The sequence below is a fragment of the Alnus glutinosa genome, chromosome 3 (genome assembly GCF_958979055.1).
Source record: "Alnus glutinosa chromosome 3, dhAlnGlut1.1, whole genome shotgun sequence".
NCBI classification, from domain to species: Eukaryota; Viridiplantae; Streptophyta; class Magnoliopsida; order Fagales; family Betulaceae; genus Alnus; species Alnus glutinosa.
Window position 1 is genome coordinate 24,772,108 of NC_084888.1, and position 21,988 is coordinate 24,794,095.

Consider the following 21,988-nt stretch of genomic DNA (forward strand, 5'->3'; position numbering starts at 1 on the left):
TACGACCTAAACGTTTGATGACTGGTAGTACTGAAAAATAACACCTCAGCAAGTGTGCTTTAAGCAAGAGGAAGTCCGCCTTAGAGATGGGAAATTGCGCTTGAGATAAAAAAAAAAAAAAAAAAACGCTTTGGTTGAAAGAAGAGAGTGAGGAAAAAGAGTTTATGTTCATAGATACAAGTCTATTAGATGAAGATGAGCTAGAATATGTATGTTGACGTAAAAAGGCAATCCTTAAAGGTCAAATTGGCAATCCTTGAAGACCAAAATATCACTCTCTTTTGTTAGTTCTTTACTTTTGAAGCCACTAGTTTTAGTTTAAGTTCCATTCTATTTTGTTAGTGTGCCCTAGAGGCCTAATTTTGCAGCTATTTGAAGGCCTAATTAGATTGTTCTAATTATGTGATTCTCGGTTAAATTATCTGATTGTGATCATGATCTATTGTTTTTTGACATTTTGTATTGAATGAGACTTGACCGTAGTTGACCACATTTTTTGCTCCGGACATTTTATATTGAATGAGACATGATGATAATGCAGAAGAAATAGAGCATGATCTTGACATAATCATGATAAACTATACAACATATATAATCGACATACATTTTTATTAACTCCACATTCATCAATAAGACTTATATGTCGATTCAATGCAAACTATAACATATTCATTAATACAAACCAGATGTAATCATGACAAGTTTCTAAATAACAAAAGTATGTCTAAATAACCAGTACCTCAAAAGTTTGTCTAAATAACCTATAATAATAATCATAACAAGTTCTTATACCTCGCTATGTAGTTGTCGTAAGTGCTTGATAAGGTCCAATTGGAGTTGAGAATGAGTTTCCTTATCTCTGATACAATGATGGCATTGAATGAACTCATTAAAGTCATTTGTAGGCTCAGATATCACTAGTTCAAATGGTTCGTTGAATTGTTCATATTCGAAGTCTTCTGCTTCATTGTTATTGCGTTCAACTTCAACGATCATATTATGTAAAATTACGCATGTCATCATAATGTCTTTGAGCGTTTCGATGTGAAAAAACCATGCAGGCCCACACACTATTGTAAATCGTGTTTGAAGTACTTCGAAGGCACGCTCTACATCCTTCCTTGCCGACTCTTGGGCTGCAGTAAAGTGTTTTATCCTATTCTTTTGGAGAGATGGAATTGTTTTTATAAATATTGTCCACTGCGGATATATGCCATCAGCAAGGTAGTATCCCATTGTATAGTTATGATTATTAATTGTGTAGCTGACAGGAGGAGCACATCCTTGAGCGAGATCAGAAAATAAAAAAGATCTATCTAGCACGTTTATATCATTGTGAGACTCTGGGAACCCAAGAAAAGCATGTCATATCCAAAGATCATATGAAGCCACTATTTCCAAAATAATAGTTGGTTTGTAGATATGTCTAGAATACATATCTTGCCACACAGCTAGGCAGTTCTTCTATTTCCAGTGCATGCAATCAATGCTTCCCAACATGCCTGGAAATCCACACTTTACACATTTCGCTAACAATTTAGTGATGTCTTGATTGTTGGGTGACTTTAAGTATTCTTCTGAAAAAATTGAAATCACCACTTTAACAAATCTTTTAAGACTCTTTATTACAGTGGGTTCTCTAATTTTCAAGTATTCGTCCATAAAATCAGCGGTAACACTATATGTAAGCATCCTAAGTGCTACAATAATCTTCTAAAGGGACCAAAAACCAAGTCTTTTGGAACCATATCTTCGTTGGAAAAAATAAATATCGTGAGCTTTATCGCATTTTGAATACGGCAAAAAAGAAGGCGACTCATCTGAAACTTCATTCGGAAACATTTGTGAGGATATAGTGGTCGTTCAGCAAAATAGTTGCGAAAAATATCTTTCTCGGCTTGCAAGCGATCACGCCTGATGAATGTGTGACGTCGTTTAGATGGACTATGTAATGTTGATCTTTCTTTTTCTATAGCAAGTTTTGCAATTATCTCTAGCTTTTCATTAGAGTCTGATTCGATAAAAAACATTTTTTTTGAAAAAGAGAGCGAGCCATAGAGAGAAAACAAAAATCGGAAGTGAAAGATGTATAATTTTCGAGTATGTTATTGAACGAACGGTTATGCACCATAAATAAAGCATTCGATTGAATTAATCAACTCTTGCCCGTTGTTGAACAAACTAGGAAAAATCATTCAATTGACTTCAATTGAATGCTTTTCAAATCTAGCCATTAATTGTACATACCAAATACAAATACTCTAAGTTATACCATATGAATGGAAATGTTCAAATTGTCATTAATTCTTCACATTAATTGTCATTGATTTTCTAAATACACGACGTTCAAACCAAGTAGAATTTTGAGATGTTTGATATTAAAGTGGTTAGTGTTTGATATTCAATTTTAGTTTTATGACAGTTGAAAGTGCTTGGAAGTGGTTGCTTTAAAACCAATAAAAAATAATATTTATTTAAAGTAGAGAGTATTTAGAGAGTTTGATATTTGATACTTTTAAAAAGTGGATAGTTAAAATAACAAAAGTATATTTTTTAGTCAAAATTTGACTAAACTTTGAGAAGTTCACTAAAAATGCCCTTTAGTATTCAAAATTCAAAATTCAAAATTGGGCAAACGGGTTGTCTGCTAATGACAATCAAAACCCGAAAAGCCAAGTCATGGGCCGATCATTAGCCCATAAGTGTCCGTACTTGGACAAACGGGTTGCCTGCTAATGACAATCAAAACCCGAAAACCCAAGTCAAGTCACGGGCCATTTATCTCAGGCCTCAAAACCCCAAAACCCAAATCCATACTTGCCGTATATCATTTTAGCCCTGATTGCACGTGTCACCACTTGGTCTCAGTAACACGCAAAATTCTAAACAACACCCGGTCAGGAATCCTTTATTCAGCATCGCTATGCACAATTAAAAAGCCCTTCCGCAGCTGAAATGGAAGGGAGAGGAAACCCTCAGACACAGTAGACACTTCCATTTCCAAACCCTTCAATCCAACAATTTATTAAATACAAGAAAAATAATATAATAATATCTTTTCTTTTATTTATTTTGTTTTTCATATCTCTGAACACACTCTCTGTCTCTCTCTCTCTGAGGATTTGGCTCTCGGTTTGCCTTTGGTTTCTAGGTAATTCCTACTCCCAATCTCAGTCCATTTCTGTTTCCAGACAAAGTAATGATATTTCATGGTTTTGGAATATATTTTCATTCTCGGTACTGTTTTTGTTTTGTTTTTTCTTTTTTAGTTGTATATATTTTGCATACTTCTAGGGTTTTTCTTTAATGGCAGATTGATTGTGATGTCTTGGATTTGTTCCTTTCTCGGTGTTTGCTAGTGACACATTCGTGATGTTTTAGTTTTCCTTTCGGATGCTAGGGTTTTAGGTGTTGTTCTTTGTTTGATTTCTGGAAGAAGAAAAGAAATGAAAAGAAATTTTATTTTATGTTGTTTGTGGGCTTGGTTTGAAAAGAAAATGAAAATCCAGCTCAACGAAGACTTAGATAGATGTGGGGTTTTCTTAGTTGGGTCCCCATATAACTGATATTTTGATGGTTTTGCTCTAATATTATCTTCTTTTTAGTACATTTTAAAAACGATTGAACGGAAATTAGAGGTTGTCCTTTCAGAGTCCTTTTGCCTGAGTTTTCTTTCCTGCGGTTTTTATTTTCACTGAGTTTTTACTTTTCTATGGTTGGGATTTCACATTAGAAAAATCTAAGTTGAATGTCATGCTAATTTGGCCCCTATTAGACATCTATAAATTTTTGGCATAATAATTGCTCGAAGTATTTTCCCCCCCTTTCAGTATTGCATTTGCTGGACATTTAGTGGTTGAGTTCTGAATGCCTTGTTTCCTGTAGACAATTAGGATTGCAAACGTTTCTCTGATTTTTGTTTTATTTGTTTTACTGCTAATCAAGCAATGTGCGCCTTTTTATTTCCTGCTAAGCGTTTGATATCTTTTACTGGTTTCTGTTGTTATCTTGCTATCTAGTTGCTGCTCTACTAATATGCCCAGCAAGTTGGCCACTTTCATTGCTACCTTAGTCTGTTGGTGTTAGGATTGACATTTGAAGTTGAGTGTCATTCTTTCACTGTGTCTTTTCATATTCCCTCAGGACTCGTCTGTTTCTTACTTTTGTTATGTTATACTGTATGTTGTTGGGTACATTATAATTGAATGGCTATTGATTTAGAGAAGAATGAAGAAAGGTTCAAACATGGAATTATTTTGGGCACTGGATTGGAATGATGTATCAATTAAATGTCTGCAGGGGAAGTTCCTTTGTATATCTTATTTTCTGATGCCTAATTAGACAGAAAGAAAAGGAAAATGTTAATAAAATGATCACCTTAAGTGTCCTGTGAGTGCCACCATGGCATTTCTGCTTTTCTTTCTTTTTGTGTACTTAATTGATTCAAACATTATTGTCTGACGGTTCAAACATATCCAGAGCAGGTTCTATTATCCTGCTGTTTAATTGATTTGTTATTTTGCACACTAGCATACTTGCTTTATTGTATATGAATATAATTTCCGAGTTACTACAATTGTGCTTAGGAGACTGTTGTCATCATAATTCGTGCATTAATTCAATCCTAAATTGTTCCTACAAAGAAGTCAAGTTTTCGGTATGGGAAATATCTTATTATGATTGAGCTGCTGGATGATATTTTTGGATGCATAGTATACCTACAACATTTATGAGTTTTTATATTTAAGCCAAAGCAAGAGATCACTTGTAATATTTGAAAGAAAAAAAAAATGTTTATAAGTAAAATATTTGTAAGTAAAAAATATTGCCTAAAATATATAGAATTGGAGTGCATTTGGAATTAGACACAGTACTGGGGAAACATCGTACTTAGAGGTGCTAGTAAGTGTTTGATGTTATAAGTGTAGTTCTGAAAAATGTTTGCACGGGTATCATGTAGATATGACAACCAGAAGAAAACATTGCACTTTAAAATGCTAGCATAGATGTCTTGGAGATATGACTACCAAAAGAAAATATTTCACATTGTAGACAAGGCATTTGTGCATTTTGTTTTATTGTACAATAATTACAGTTTTGTTGTTTGTCATTTGTAGAATGTATGGATGTAGTCTGGCAGCTGATGGTTTCTATAGTATGTTCTTAAACTAAGCCGGGTATACTAGTGTGGAGTTATAATGTTAATTGTCCTTGTGGCTTTCTGCATAGATATCAAAATGTGAAACATAGGATTCCTGGTTTTACTTCTAGAAGAATTTTATCTTTTTAATTTTTTTCATTTTCCTTTTATTAATATCATGCAAATTATTAATATGAAGCCACAAGAATAAAGAAATCTTTGAAAAGAGAAATCTATAGAGGCTATTGTGTTGCAACATTCAAGGACCTAATTTCTTTTAGACTTTTAAGTATTCCTCATCTCTATATGAAATCCTCCACTTGGTTTTTAGAATGATTAAGTGAAAAGAAGAGAAAATGGAAATGACTTTTCTTCTTAAGCAATTGCAACTACTTTTTAAGCATTTTACTCCTTCGCCCTTGAATTTCCTGAGAATTTAATTGAGTATTAGATGTTCTGCTTTGTCATTTAGAGAAAGAAATATTGCCTAGGTCAGTTTGAACACTTGGTAGCAACTACCAATGGTGAAGTTCCAGCCTTGTAACTTGATTTTATAGGATGATTTAATTTGCAAAATAAATATTTAATAATCATTTTAGTTGCCAAGTCTGACATGAGAAAAACAATCATTGTCCCTTATTTGTCTATCCTGTCCCAATAAAATACATCATAATGTTAGGTCTTTTTTTCTTTTTCTTTTTTGAATGTAAAATAATTTTGAATTAGATGCTTTATTTCGAAAATAATGTAACACAAAAGTAAGTAGTTTTAGACTAGAAAGGATTGGGTTAGGAATGAAGCATGTATAGTTTTTTTTTTTTCTTTAAAATTCAAATATATGGCCCTTTGGTTTGACCTTGTAATAAATAAATTCCAGTGGTTTGGAAATGAACTTATAAATCTTTGTGGTATGCTTCCGTAACAAAATGATCCCTCCATACAAATTTCGGCATTTCTTCGACGGTCCTTATGAAATTACAAATTTACTCTCAAATAAAACATTGTAAAAAAAAAAAAAAAAAAGAAACAAAAGAAAAATAAAAAGGTATGGGGTGGGGGCGGTCTGGCGGTGGGCCATAATCGGCTAGAGGGGGTGGCCCTTGGGGTGGTTCAGCCACTCCCTATGGTTGATGCTGATGGTTCAGCCACCCCGTAGCAATCGGTTTTGGTGGTTTGAACCACCCCCATCAGCTAGAGCGAGTTGCTGAACCACCCTTAAGATCCTTGGGGGTGGTTGAATTTCTAAAGAAGGATTTATAAGTTCATTTTGAAATCACATGGATATATTTGTTGAAGGTCAAACTACAAGGACTGGTTTAGCAATTTTTCTAGTTTTATATCATATATCTATGGTAGCGGTGGCGCATGTAGGCACGTCCTGCTAGCTTTCAGGCTCAAATCGCCATCATCTCTCTTCCTCTATTTCTTTGTATAGCTAGGCTTGATTCTTTTCCCCGGGCTTGAGGTTGCGGAGTTCTGGGTTCGTCATCCATGATGCAGTTTTTTGGAGCTTGATGCTTGAGGCCAATCATGGAGTGTAGATTTGTCGTGGAAGCTAAAGATTTCTTTTTTTTGGGCAAAGTTTGGAATATCAGAGATTGGTTCGGAGTGAAAAAGGAAGTCTTTCTTAAGGGTGGTGGTTCTAGGCTCACTTTGTTTTGCTTGGTTGGTGGCCACGGTGGAGGAGGTGAAGTCGTCGGGGGTTGAGGATTTTGTTAAGTCTTTTCAGTAGGATTCGAAGGTGCTGATTGTTCAGAGAGGTGGAAATTAGGCTGGTAGGTTTCTGGAGGTGGTCTCTTTCGCAATTGGTGGCTAGAAATGGCTTATTTGGCTCCCTGAGGGCTGAGAAGAGCGGGGTTGAAGGCGAGTTGCAAATGAGCTTAGCAAGATGGTGGCGTTTCTAGAATCAGCGTCTAGGTCGATGGTGGTTGCAGAGGGTTCTTTGGAGGGAAAGGATTTGCAAAATTTCTCCGGTGGGCATTCTTTTGGGGTTAGCCCGAGAAGGGTGGGGTGATTTTGTCTTACGTGGAGGTGTGCATGGGGCGGTTGGTTCTCTTGTTAACATCTTAGCTACACCGATGCCGAAGGCGGAGATGCACGAGTTGGATCTATTGCCTGTGTCGCTATTTAGAGACGAAGAGGATATGAGAGTGGCGGTGAACTGCTTTGACTTGGAGGAGAAATTACCGAGGTTAATGGAGAAGAAAAAGCAGACTCGGTGTCATGGCGGCGGCAAGGTTAGGAAGATGAAGCTGGAGTTTCATAGATTTTGGAAGAAGCTTCTCAGGCGCCTGAGGTGAGACTTGGACCGGGTTTCAGTGACCATGGCCCAGTTCTTTGGGTTCGGCCTGAAGGCTAAACTCTCTCTAGGTGTTAGTAGGGCTTGGGTTCGGTTTAAGCCTATTCTAAAGAAGGCTAGAGGGTTTGTAGCTGTGGGGTGTGAGCTCACTTCTATAGTTTCGGAGTCCAGTTTGGGTCCGGGTATGGTTTCGAATCTGGGTACAGGTCCAGGTGCGGTTTTGGACTCGAGTTCGGGTCCGGGTCCGGGTCCGGGTACCGATTCTCTTCTTATACATTTTCCGGTTACTTCTAGGCTTCCTCGAAGGTTGTTCAGGTGGATATTCTCACTAACCAAATGGTGATTAACCCCCAAGTACATAGTCCTGTGGAGTTGGGGCGTGGGTCGGTGGCGTCTAAGCCTCTGAATTTCTACTTCTGCAAGTCCAAGGCTAAGAGAGGTCTAAAGGTGGTTGTCAGTGCCGTCGTCGAAGAGTGGTTGTTAGGTACTCTTGGCCTTATGGGTATGCCCCCTCCTGCAGCTCAGGAGGCTTTGGCATTGGAAAACGTTGATGATAGGTGGTGGAAGAGGAAGGAAGCAGAGTTGGTTCTGGGTGCTGGTTCTTCTTTGGGTTCTGCTAGTTCAGGGTTCTCTCTTTCTCAATTTTCACCTAAGGTGGGTTTGCCGGGAGGTAGGGCTCCTTCTATATTATCCTTGGAAGTTTCCGCACCTAAGACTCCAATTCAGTATAAGCGCAAATGCAAGGACATGAGGAAGCTGAAGTTGGTTGTGGTCAAGGCAAGCATGATGATGTGGGCTTTCTCAGGTGAGAGTTTCTCAAGTCGAGCTCGTCCTCTCATTTTTTGGCAGATCGTGGTGATTCTAAGTCATCTCACCTCTCTACTTCGTTGCTTGAGGTTCCTTATGCGGGTAGTGTCCAGCCTTTCTCACTTTTGGAGTGGTGGGGTTTGGGTCCAAGGGGCAAGAGGATAAGACTATGGCTTTCCTCTTTGCCCTTGGTGAGGAGCATATTTGGGAGGATAAGCTTGTGGGTTGAGAGCTTTAGGGGCTTAGGGGTTTGGTTTGTTTTATGGGTTGTTGTTTGGGGCGGGTTGGTGTTGAGGTGTTTGTTTCTTGTATACTTTGTGTGTACTAGGGGCGTCTTATGCTGTTATTTATAAAATTTATTAAAAAAATAAATAAAAAAAAACTATGGTCCTTCATAGTGCTACAAAGAGTTTAATTGAGAAAACACAAATCAAGAAACTGTTAAGAAATTAGAGAGACGAGAACAGTTGTAAGCAGCCATCTAAGTGCAATGGACAAATTTGTGCTTAGTAATCATTGTACAAAACACTGGAGTGAAATTATTTACGGGGACTTGATCTAAGTGCAATACTCATTTGCTTTGTGGTTTTGTTTATTTTTGTTTTCTTTTTTTCAAATGAGTTCTAGTTTCTGAAGCATTTTGCATGGTCCAAGAACAAGTTTTTGTTTGTTTGTTTAAGTTTTTGTATTGTGTTATGAAAATTAGAAAAGTGTTTTTGTATTTTGTTTTGAAAAGGTGAAAAATAAAGTGTTTTGTGGGGTCCACAGAAGAAAATTGTTTGGTAAGCTTTTTGAAAAGTGTGTTTTAGTGTTTTGGAAAAGCAAAAAATCGTAGAAATGTCTTTAGTTCACAAAAGAAACAAAACAAAAGAGCAAAAAATAAGGGGTGGCCGTGTGGCAATCCCTGATTTTTTGCTTTCTTAGGTAGCAGCTTTTCCTGTTGGGGTGGCTGTGTGGTCAGCTATTTTTTTTTTTTCTTTCTTATTTTTCTTTATTTTTTATAAGTAACAAGTTGGTCTCTACACCTGGAAAAATAAGCATGAGTTTCTCAAAATATTCCTATAGGAACATGTCGGAAGTTTTCTAAAAAGTGTTTTATGTTTGGTATTTTGAAAAGTGTATCATTTGGTAACTCTGTTTTACCAAACATAGCCCATTATTAGCAAAAATGTTTTTGTCCACTTTATTTTGTGTAAATCAGTAAAATAATGTGAAAATATAATTTTTAGTGCCTCAAGTATGACTGGTGTATGATATGTTCCAATTTGAGGGAGGTGAGTGTCTAATTCGAAACATCAAGGGAAAGTAGTGTAATTTCATGAACCTCAATGTTGGTCAATGCAATTTCCCCCTTTATTTTATCCGTTTTTTTTTTTTTTTTTTTTTTTTTTTTTTGGCTTAATTAATGTCTTTTGAAAAATATAATTTCTGCTGATGTGCAGATACCAGTTTACCCCAAGTCGTTGTGACAAGAGCGTCATCTCAAGTCTTAGTTTGTTGACTTGATTCTTCAATGGGAGATGCGGAAAAAGCCCTTCCACCTTCAAAGAAGAGGTCTGCTGGAAGGGAACTCACTAAAGATAACGCTGGTCTTGATGATGAGGAAGATGTTCCTGAACAAGAGACTGGAACTTTCAAGAGGGCCAGTGAAGAGGTGCTGGCAGCCAGAAGAATTGTCAAAGTTCGTCGAAATCAGACAGCATCAGCCCCATCTTTCAATCCATTCGCTGGAATTAACTTAGTTACTCCTACAGAGTCCAATGCGACCTCAGCTGAAGTTACAAATGAAACACAAGCTGCTGGTGACAAGACGGTTTCAGGTGTAGATGGAAAAGATGAGGGCTATAAGCAGTCAGAGAGCAGAACTGATGAGGCAGAGGGTGAATCTGCAGCAGATGAGGGCAATAAGCAGTCAGAGAGCAGAACTGATGAGGCAGAGGGTGAATCTGCAGCACATAAGGAGAATGCCCTGGAGAAGGAGAACAGCAATATTGGCAGTGAGGTTACTGAAACTAAGTTCGATAATGAACAACCTGCAAAAGAAGAAAAGACTGTTGATGAAGACAAGCAAGATAACACAGGAGAAAATGTTAATTTAGGTGTGGAAGGTACCCCTTTGAGCTCATTCCAACAGCTTTCAAGCAGCAAAAATGCCTTTACTGGTCTTGCTGGTACTGGAATTTCCACCTCTACATTTTCCTTTGGGTCTATTTCAAATGATGGGTCTACAGTTGGTACTGCTTCTGCGTCTCTTTTTGGAATGAAAGATGACAAGCCTTTTAGTCTCGGTCTCTCTAATAATGGAAGTTCTTCAATTTTTGGCACGTCTGGGGCTTCCACTGTTTCAAAGAGTGAGGGAGCTGGCTTCCCATCAATGCAGGAGGTTGTGGTTGAGACTGGGGAAGAAAATGAGGAAGTGGTTTTCACTGCTGATTCTGTGTTGTTTGAATTTGTGGATGGAGGTTGGAAGGAACGTGGAAAGGGAGAACTTAAGGTGAATACTACAGCTGGGACGGGAAGGGCCAGAGTTCTTATGCGAGCCAGAGGAAATTACAGGTTAATTTTGAATGCTAGTCTTTACCCAGACATGAAGCTCACAAATATGGAGAAGAAAGGCATCACTTTTGCCTGCATTAATAGTGGTGGTAGTGAAGGGAAAGATGGTCTTTCTACATTTGCATTGAAGTTCAAGGATGGCTCTATAGTGGAGGAGTTTCGAGCTGCCGTTACGGCAAATCAAGGGAAGTTGTCTACGGTTTTGAGGACTCCAGAAAATTCCCCCTAGGCTTCGGATGTTGAAAGGTGCTCCCAGTTGATGCACAGAAAATTCTACTCTGTCGTGTGAAGTGTCCTGGTACCTTTTTCTCGCGAGAAGAAAGTAGTTTTAGAGTTCGGAAAACCGCAGAGTTACAGAATCTGTCCTTTTTGTTGTAGTAGTTTAATTTCAGTCTAGTCTTGGAGAAAAGACTGTTGAGTTCATTTTGGGTAAGCCCTGGGTTCAGACTGCATAATTGGAGCATGTAAGACATTAATATTGGCCACAGTTTTTTTTTTTTTTTTTTTTTTATTTCTTTTTATTTTAATAGTTGTCCCCTAAATCTGGGATATATGTTGAAGTGCAATGTCATACAAGCAGAGAAGCTGTTCTGATGTTGCCTTGAAGATTGGACTAATGTGATGTCATTGTATCTCTCGCTTGAGCAGTTGATGGTTGTTTTCCCTTATTATTCCTTCTCTTCTCCCTAACAACATGTGCATGGACTTTTGTTTATGAGACTGCCTAAAGGAAACCACCCCCCGGCCCAAAACATTCCAACTCTTGAGGGTGACTCAGACTCCAAGGGGATTATTGTAGAAATACATTTTTCAAACTCTCAACTTCTACTTTATGAGATGTTTATTGAGATTCCACTTAATTCTTAAGATTAGAAAGATGATGACCTTAAAAAGATAGTAAACTCCTTATCTTAAGTTAAGAAACCCTCAAACTAAGGGCTCCTCCTGCCTATCCCGCGAAAACAAGTAAGGAAAATAGACAAACATTTCAGGAGATATAAAGCGTGAAGACCAAGCAAATCAACTTCAATGTAATCAGTGATTCAGTGGGATTTGTTCCCATGTATATAAATAAGACCCAATGTAACAAGAAAAATCATGTACAAAATTCACATTGAATAAATTTTTTTTCTTTTTACCTTCTTTGTTCTTTACCTCTGTTTTCTAACATGGTGTTAGAGCGTAGAAACGATCTCCGATGGTCTATTTCTTTGTTTCAAGAGTATTCAGTTCAATCACTTCTAAACAGAGCATTCATTTTAACCGGTTTTTCTTTCTTTGGTGTAACACCCAAGAAATAATTAAGAAAATTGTTTAGTTGTTAGCCCAAAACACTAAAAATGAAATTGTACTTAAAAGAGATGGAGAAAATGTTGCCCAGTGTGCTCGTCCGCAATAGGCGTTTGGACGAGCTATCAGACGAGTTGCCCAGTATTCTTGTCCGCAATTTGGACGAGTTACATACGGGAGTCAAGTTAATATGGTTCGTTCGCTTTGGCGTTCGGATAAACTACTTACAAGGATGGGACAAAATGGTTCGTTTGCTATGGTGTTCGGCCGTGATAGCAGATGAGGGTTAGTCAATGTTGCCCGCCTGCAATTGGTTTGGATGAGCCATTAGTTATAGTGTTGGCAGAACTGCTTGTTCGTAGTTACGTAGAAAGAATTTGTTTTCTTAAATTATATCAGAAGGATTTGCAATCATTGCGGAAACACCAAAATTTCCATTTGTGATCATCCTCGGGTTTTGGTGTGCAAGATACAATTTAATATTTCTAGAAAAAATTTCTTTCATCTGAGATTTTGGAAAAAGCCATGATAGATGATAAATTTTGGTGTTTTTTCTGTGATATTTTTGTGAATAATCATTGTTGTGAGTTTTTTTTTTTTGAGTTGTCAGAGTTATGGAAACCATAAAACCAAACAATTAAATGCATCATGCATCGTGAGTTGGGAATTAGGATCCTCTCAAATTATTTGCCTTGATTTAAGAAAATTAGGGCAGATGATAAAAGTGTAACTTCTCATATATGATTGAATTACTTTAAAAAAAAAAAAAAAAGAAGAAGAAAAAAAATTCAAAAGTAACACGTTAAACTTAAATAAAAAGCGAGCACCATGAATGAGAAATGTGGTTCTATATGGCAGAAAAGAGACATCGTATCCAAAATTAAATGCAGAATCTAATGAAAAGTGTCTTTAAGGGCCAAGAGATAAGCCTTTCAATTAATGTCAACAATAAATTAAAGTAAAAATAATTAGGGCTCGTGGTTCCCTATATAAACTAAAGGTTTGTGTCAACTTTGTAGCTAAGTCAGAGGAGAAAGAGAAATAGTACAGTTATGGAGGGGGTCGTTATTAGGAAAGTTGTGGTGGTAATGGCAATGGTGATGATCCTGCTTGCAGTGGTTGAAGGGCAAAAGGTGACATCTGATGAATTCAAAGGTTGCTATGGAAAATGTTATTCTCACTGCCCCGTTACTAGACCCCTTTGGTGCTCCAGCCTATGTATAGGCAAATGCAAGCACTCCAAGTCCATCCCAGATAATCTCTGCAACTGTACCTACAGCTGCTCTAAATTTATGTGTACAAATGTGGGCTCTGGTATGAACCTAACCACATACTTTTCAATATTCAACATGCATCGATCCAACATTTTATATCCTTATTTTTCTTAAAATATATATATTCATCCAGTTAGGCTCATTCCTAATTTTTTAAATAATTTCAAGTCAACTTTATTCATTTTATTTCTTCTTCTCCATCGTATTAATTCAATGCCCAAATATTATAAAATCTGAACCTCATGAGCATGTTTTATGAACTTAATTCTGGGTTGTTACGTTTTGTTAACTATAAAGTATTTACACATCATTTCGCCATGTTGCAGATCCGGATAAAGTGCAACGCTGTGTGATGAGCTGCTCCAAGCTATGCAATACGAAATACTAGTCTTTTACTAGCTAGCTAGCTAGTATTCAACCAGTTCATATTAGTGAACCTATCATATGTAACTGAAAAGCAATTAGACGTGCTTAAAAAAAAAAATAGTCGCATATGATACTAATAAGATATTTCAATATGGATCTTGGCCTATGATCATTACTTTTCGCTATATGCCCAAACTGAAATGAAATTAGTCGCTAATAGTGGTCGGAGTTGCCCCATTGCTGATAATGTTACGTACAGTTCGTTGTAGATAACCTGAGAACCTAAACGGAAATGTCATCACCGATAATAAGTTATTAGCGATGATGCAAACTGCATAAGTTATCTACAACGACTACATGTTATTGCGGATAATAGGTCATCAGCGATGACAACATATGTTGGTACAATTTCTGGTTTAGTGATGTGTCGCTTTTCTATACGCTTGCTCCAACACCTACAAAACAATAAGAAGCTTGTCGAGTCTGCTGACGAGGTCTCACTCCGATGCCCAAGTCAGATTTAATAGACAAATATCTGAGAAACGGAGAGCACGTCAATATCAGAGAGACCAAAGAGAGTTTTGATACCTGGGGTCGTGGCCTATTTCTAGGTATATAGTTCTGATATAGTTGGAATACTCTTATTATAGTTCAATTAGGACTCTAATCTCAGACTGCATGGAACTAGGTCTTATCCTTTCGAGAGTTCAGTTCGGGTAGGATTCATATCAACTGAGTTCGAATAGGGCTCTTATCCCATACTTTGCGGGATAAGAGGTTATCCCAAAATATATGGGATAGGGTTCTTTTGTGCCTTTCTATGGATTATGGATCAAATCTTATCTCATAAATCCCAATTGTAATATCGGGATAAGTATTTCAACATATCTCATCCGTATTGCCTCTTAGTAGTCCCGAGAAATCTGTTCCCGGGACCAACTGGATATGGACATTCCGTATGCGTTCTTCTCGTGTTCCCGAGACACTGATGTTCTGAGACGTATCAGCTGTATCAATCATCGGTCCTGGCAACCGAAGGATATTCTTAAGATTCTCTGAGGAGTATCTAGGAACGTGATGATAGACCGGGTCTTTCTTCGGGCCAGTTGAACCGACTGGGCCCATGAGGTCGGTCATGGGCTCAGTTGGGCTTTGGGAATGATAATTTCCCAATAATTTTGGGCAGTATCCAGGAACGTGATGACTGACCAGGTCTTCATGGGTCTTTCTTCGAGCTGGTTGAACCGATTGGGCCCATGAGGTCGATCATGGGCTCACTTGGGCTTTGTGAATAATAATTTTCCCAACAACTTACGTCGTTGCTAATAGTGATTTTTCCACGACGACACCCTATGTCGTCGTTGATAATAAGTTATCTGCGGCAACATAAGGTGTCATTATTTAGCGACGATATATATATATATATATATATATATTGATTTTATTTTATATAATTGCCGATTGTCATTCTGATTTGGTATTAGTCACCTAGTAGAGAACTAAAAGCACTAACATCAGCTTTTCTTAGATTTTCCTTAAGTTTAGGGAACTAATCTACTTTTTGCTTTCTTATTTAAATAAACTCCACAATATCTGCCCTTATAATTTTTCTATAGCATTTCAATATTATTTTAAATAAATGCTTGTGGAAAGAGAGAAAAGATAAAGCTTTTTTTTTGGTAATAAAATAATAGATAGGGAAGTAAAAGTGCTACCCTAGCCTATATATTATGGTAGCACTTTTAGTTCCTTGGATTTTTCTTATTTTAGGGAACACTAAGGGAGTCAGTTGCAATGGGTGTTTTTAGGAATTTTTCCTATATTTAGGAAATGTAATGAGATTTACGGAGTCTGTTGCTAGTGCTCCACTCAGTCCAACATCATCATACAAGTACTCAATCAATATATACTCATAGCTGATCACGTATTAGGGGAAATTCTCAGAAACACATGTAATACCCCGCTTCAAAATAATAAATTAAAAATGTGAAACTAGGTGTAATGATGATAAATTCGATGGAAATACGTGGTAACTAAAGCTGAATGGTTAGGAAAAATAATTATTAGAGCAATTAAGGTACAAACATTGAGGTAGGTTTCTTAAAGTACAGGAAAACACTGAAAACACTTTCTTAGAAAGAAAAACATTGGATTTTGAGCCTAAAAATACACTCACAAAGCTTGGGATAGTGACCATGACGTTTGTTTCGAAAAGAGAATTATGAATTGAGGCCACATCCGCGATTTTGAGACTCATAACAAAAGTTATGTTCGTTTTACCAAGCATTGCACAATGATGTCTGAAGGAAGCATTAGGACGGTTTTAAAAAACGTTAGGATAGTTCGAAAAACGTTATGATAGCTTTAAAAACCTTTTGGACGGTTCCAGTCTGGAACGCAAAAAAAATGCCGCATTTTGAGCTATAAAAATGGGGTTAAGGTTCCATTTGTGTGCCCCCAAACTTCGAACTTGTGAATTAGCCACCAACTAAAGAGAAAATTGAGAGAAACAAAGAGAGAAAGAGAGGGAAATTTGAGAAATTTGAGAGAATAAAAAGAGAATGGAGTGTGCTTGGAGCAAGAAGGCATAGAGCAAACTTCAAGTGTAAGATTTTAATACTTTTCCCTTTAGTTTCTTGACGTTTCAAATGATTTATGGTACATAGATTTATTATTACAAAATTTATATGGTGTGGGTGTCTGTGAGTATGAAGTATGTTGTGCTTTGGTTGAAGTAGTGAAAGAGAGTGAGTTTTTCAATGAAAAGCTCAAAGCTTTCTTGGTAAAGGTTGAGCTCCTTGAACAGATCGAGTGTAAACTACATTGTAAGGAGTTGGAGAACAAGATCGTTGAGCCTCCTTTTTTTTTTTTTTTTCCTTTTTTTTTTGGGTGGGTGTTGCTTTGTGTATGAGTTGGAAGAGTGTGGAATTAGTTCGAAGAAGTGGTGGTAGAAGGAGAAAAGAAAGATCTTTGACCTTGGATGCAAAATGGAGTGATTTTGGAGTTGGATATAGTGATAGGAGGACGCTAGGATATAGATCTGGTATTTTAAAAGGTGGAGAAAGTGAAAAATGGGAGCTTAGTTGGAGGAAGGTTCGAAGAAGACAATATGTGACATTGTTGTTCGAATGGTGGGTTACAATGGTTCAACGGTACTGTAATGATGAGTGCTAAATATTGTATATTTGCACCCTTTAATTTGTATTCGCTAAACCTTTAGTTTTGTTATTTTTTAATATTTTCGTTTAGTTTTAGTGTTTCCAGTATTTTGCAGGACATTAAGAGAAAATTGAGATTTTTATGTGGAGTTACAAAGAAACAGATTCTTGCCATTAATGTTGGTCCTGTGAAAAGGTCCAGATGAAACCAGAATTTTAATAAATTGAGGACCTGTACTGCCCGGATTATTCCTGCTCAAAAATCAGTTCTTTCCACATTTGGCAGTACAAGAACCGAAACACAGAGACTGGAAATTTCCTTAAACACGTGAACGTTGAGGCGCAAGGGGCATGCCATTCTTTCTAAATCAAAAACGGGTAGCAGAGAAGACGTGATTCTTTCCTTAAGAGAACCGAAGCACCGAACACAAGCAAGGCAGCTGTCGTGATTTCAGAATTTCTATCCTATTCCAGACCTGCAGCACCGAATATTTGAGAGATATATACTCGTGTGATGCTGTCTATAGCAGGGAAGGCGGCAAGTCAGCAAGTTTACATATTTTCTTAGCCATGCGTGGGTGCCAGATATACACGGTTTTGTTCCAAGACTTGAAGCACCCAACCTGGCCAAGAAAATCTTTCCATGTATAATTCTTTCCAAATGAAGAGCATGTACCTGTATGTGGACGAGAAGAAGGCCAGTAGGGACGCGTGACCTGGGCAGCATTTTCCAAAAGAGACACAATGCTTGGCAATTCGGGTTCACGGGTCGGATTCGTGTCAATCTAAAGAAATTTTAGACTAGGATTTGTTTTGATTTGCTTCCCATAATAACTATGGTAGCAGTACCTGAATTTATAGAAAACAATTACAGCAGAGAACTTGAAAGGTCTTTACAGTTACATGTACTCAAGCGTTTCATCTCTAGCTTTCAGTTATTTTTATTATCTTCAAGGGTCTCACTTGTAGCTTCCATTATCTTGCTTGGCTGCTCATCTTCAACTTCCATTATTTTGCTACACTTATTGTTGCTGCGGATAGGATCAGGTGGGTCATTATCTTGAGTGTTTAAAGTTGTCTCAATACACCCCCTCAACATCAACGGGAGGTCACGGACGTGGAGGTTGTCTCTAAGAGATGTGAACTTGGATGTTGGTAGTGGCTTGGTAAAAGTATCAGCTAACTGATCCTTGGAAGAGATAAAACGAACATTCAATGCCTGAGAAGAGACTTGATCACGCACAAAGTGGTAATCGATGGAAATGTGCTTAGTTCGGGCATGGAAAAGAGGATTGGCCGTAAGGTAGGTGGCACCAATGTTATCACACCCAAGTATTGGGGCTTGAGGAATAGAAATACCAAGCTCACGAAGTAACGACTGAACCCATATTAATTCTGCAGTGGCGTCAGCAATAGCTCGGTATTCTTCTTCAGTGCTTGAGCGGGATACAGTTTTCTACTTTTGGGAGCTCCAAGAAATAAGGTTGTTGCCGAGAAATAAGCAATATCCGCTAGTAGAGCGCCGCTCATCCGGGCAACCTGCCCAATCTGCATTAGAAAAGGCTTGAAGATGATATGAGGAATTTCTTTGTAGCAAAAGGGAATGATGCATTGTTTGTTTTAAATAACGTAATATGCGTTGGACAGCACTTCAATGAGGAATTGTGGGGCGATGCATAAATTGGCAAACATGTCCTACAGCAAAAGCAATGTCAGGCCGTGTTAGTGAAAGATATTGAAGAGAGCCAACAACGCTCCAATATAGAGTTTCATCTGAAAAAGCATCACCCGTGAACTGAGAAAGAGACGCCGATGAAGACATGGGGGATGAAACCCCGTTGTCATTAAGCATGTTTGTCTTCTTGAGCAATTCTGTAATGTACCAGCGTTGGGTAAGAAACAATCCATGTTTGTCAAATAATACTTCAACTCCAAGAAAATAATGAAGAGGTCCCAAATCTTTCAAGGCAAAGTCGTTTTGTAAGTTGCAAATAAGTTGAGAGATAGCCTCAGTGTCGGGTCCAGTAACTATGATATCGTCAACATAGATAAAAAAATAGATGAGAGACCGACCATTGTTGTAAATAAACAAAGAGGTATCAGACTTAGAGCCCAAAAATCCCAATTCCAATAGTCGAGTGCTGAGCTGTGAAAACCAAGCTCGTGGTGCTTGTTTAAGGCCATAAAGAGCCTTCTGTAGATGGCAAACATGATCCGGAAACGATGGGTGAGCAAAGCCAGGAGGTTGAGTCATAAAAACATTTTCTTCGATAACACCATGAAGAAAAGCGTTTTTGACGTCAAGTTGACAAATATACCAGTTTGATGAAATAACAAGAGATAAAACCACCCGAATGGTAACGGGTTTAACAACAGGGCTATAAATCTCTCCATAATCAATACCGTGTTGTTGATGAAATCCCTTCGCAACAAGGCGCGCTTTGTTGCGCTCTAGAGATCCATCAGCCCGTCACTTGATTTTAAACACCCATTTACAACCTACCAAATTCATGTTTGGCCGTGGAGGGACAAGAGTCCAAGTACTATTTTGCATGAGGGCAGTGAATTCTTCATTCATAGCTTTCCTCCATTCAACATGTTTAAAAGATGAAGAAAATGAGGTGGGTTCACTGGAAGAGAGCACCATAGTAGAGGCTGTGAGTGCCTTCGGTGGAGGATATGAAATGAAACCATCAGACATTTGCTTGGGTTTGAAGATTTGATTGCAGGCTCTTGTTATCATAGGATGCTCGGGCATTGATGGTGCAGCTGGACAATCCATAGGAGGAGAAACTGGACATGATTTAGGAGACGTGGTAAGAACAGTTGAGTCTAGAATAGAAAGAGGAAGGCTAGTTGGCTCATTTTCGGTATGAGAAGCTTGTAGAATAGGAAGTGTGGGAGGCACAGGAGTTGACTGAGAGGGCACGACAAAAGCATGAAAAGGCAGCGAAAAGGTAGAAGAAGGGGGTTCCTGTGAGTCATGCTGAGAAATGTTAGAAAAAGGAAAAAAGTTTTCATCAAATATGACATTGCGGGAAATATAGACACGCCCGGATGAAGGATCAAGACACTTATAACCTTTATGTTCAAGACTGTAACCAATAAAGACACAAAGAGTAGATCAAAAATCAAGCTAATGTCGATTATAAGGGCGGAGGTGGGGCCAACAAGCACACCTGAAAGTTTTAAGGAAATTATAATCTGGAGTTTGATGAAATAGAAGCTCGATAGGGTATTTGTGGAATACAACAGGAGAGAGTAGACAATTTATAAGGTAGGATGCAATAACAAAGGCCTCATCCCAGTAACTATGAGGAATAGTGGCATTGGCTAGAAGAGTAAGACTAGTTTCAACTAAGTGGCGGTGTTTTCTTTCAACAGATCTGTTTTGTTGGTGAGTATGAGGATAGGTATTTCGGTGAGTGATTCCAAGGGACTGAAAAAGAGTGTGCAAGTTGCGAAATTTCCCACCCCAGTCTGATTGGACAGCTTTGATTTTTCGATCAAACTGATTTTCAACATGAGTCTTGAAATGAACAAAAATATTATAAGCATCAGATTTAGAAGCCATAGGAAATAACCAAGTGAATTTGGAATAATCATCAATAAAGCAAATGTAAAAACGATTTCCATTAACAGAGAGATAAGGGGAGGGACCCCATACATTTGTAAAGATTATATCTAAAGGACCACTATTAACAGATGGGGATAAGGGAAAGGGAAGACGATGACTCTTGCTGAGTTAGCAAGCATGACACACAGAAGTATCTTTATTTTTACCAACAGCTAATTGATACTTAGAAATAATTTGATGAACAATCCGTAAGGACGGATGACCAAGCCGTGAGTGCCACTGGTTAATGGAGACACGTTAACCCAAGTAGACAGATGGATTTCTAGAAATTTTGGAGAGACCATGCAATGGGTAAAGCCCATCTTTACTCTTGCCTTGGAGTAGGATAGCGCCCGAGAATAGATCCTTAACACATAAAAAGGAAGGGTGAAATTCAAAATAGACATTGTTGTCTTTGGCACATTTATAAACAGATAATAAATTTTTACTGATATTAGGAACATGAAGAATATTGTTGAGAAAAAATGATTTCGAAGAGGAGCAGAAAATAGAAGAGCCAGTATGGAGAATTTTCAGACTTTGACCGTTACCAATACGAACCTGATCATGTCCAGTATAGTCTTTTGCATTAAGATTAAGATTGCCTAGATCAGAAGTCACATGATTATTTGCCCCTGTGTCAGGGTACCAAGTCGAGTCCGACTGATGACTGGAGTTGGCCAAAAAGTCTTGCACAGACGGCTGAGATGAAGTATGAATGTGTTGATCAAATCGATGCCAGCAATTTGAAGCAAGATGTCCAACCTTGAGACAAATTTGACAAACATGTCGATTATTGCCTCCAAAATTAGAGCCAAAAGATGACTGGGCAGGGGATCCTCCACGACCACGCCCCCTGCCTCTATAGCGTCCTCCAGAAGGATTACCTCTGGTCCAATTATTGCTTGGCAGATGATAGCCACGATTATGAGAAGAAGATTGGCGTGTCACCATATTGGCAGTGGACATAGGAAAATTAGAGACTGTAACCTATTGTTCAAGGCGCATTTCGTGGGTTAACAAGTACCCATACAGTTCATCCAGTGAAATAGACTCCAACCGGGTAGTCACAGACGTGACAAGAGAATCATAGTCTGAAGGTAAACCAGCAAGAATGTAGGAGATCACATCAGATTCTTCTAGGTGTTTGCCAATGGCAGAAAGAATGTTTGGAAGGCTCTTAGCCTTTTGAAAATAGTCTTGAATGGAAAGATTCCCTTTCTTGAGAGTTGCTAATTGGTACTGTGTTTGCATAACACGGGCAGAGGATTGAGAGAGAAAATATTTTCCCAAAGCAGCCCAGACATCACGGGCAGAATCAAGACCAACTACTTGAGGTAACAATGGTTCAGAGATGGAAGAGATCAATATACTCAAGATCAATTGATCTTGTTCAAACCATGGGTGGTGTTCAGGGTGGACAGTGGGTGTAGTAGAGGAAGATGAAGCTGGAAGAAGAGGTGTTGGAGGTGGGATACTGCC

At 38.1% G+C, this 21,988-nt stretch overlaps 1 protein-coding gene and 1 non-coding gene across 2 annotated transcripts; one reads left to right on the forward strand and one right to left on the reverse strand.

Annotated features, from left to right (window-relative positions):
* Positions 1–2,940: 2,940 nt before the first annotated feature.
* Positions 2,941–11,473, forward strand: LOC133863646 (nuclear pore complex protein NUP50A). The gene is made up of 2 exons (XM_062299682.1): positions 2,941–3,151; positions 9,689–11,473. The coding sequence occupies exon 2, from the start codon at positions 9,760–9,762 to the stop codon at positions 11,029–11,031; it is 1,272 nt and encodes a 423-aa protein (XP_062155666.1). The 5' UTR covers positions 2,941–3,151; positions 9,689–9,759; the 3' UTR covers positions 11,032–11,473.
* Positions 11,474–21,513: 10,040 nt separating this feature from the next.
* Positions 21,514–21,652, reverse strand: LOC133865111 (small nucleolar RNA Z247). Its single transcript, XR_009899643.1, has one exon. It is a non-coding gene; the product is annotated as a small nucleolar RNA Z247 (small nucleolar RNA).
* Positions 21,653–21,988: the final 336 nt, after the last annotated feature.

Coding starts and splice junctions, on each gene's coding strand:
- LOC133863646 (XM_062299682.1), top strand. CDS start 9,760: ATGGGAGATGCGGAAAAAGCCCTTCCACCTTCAAAGAAGAGGTCTGCT.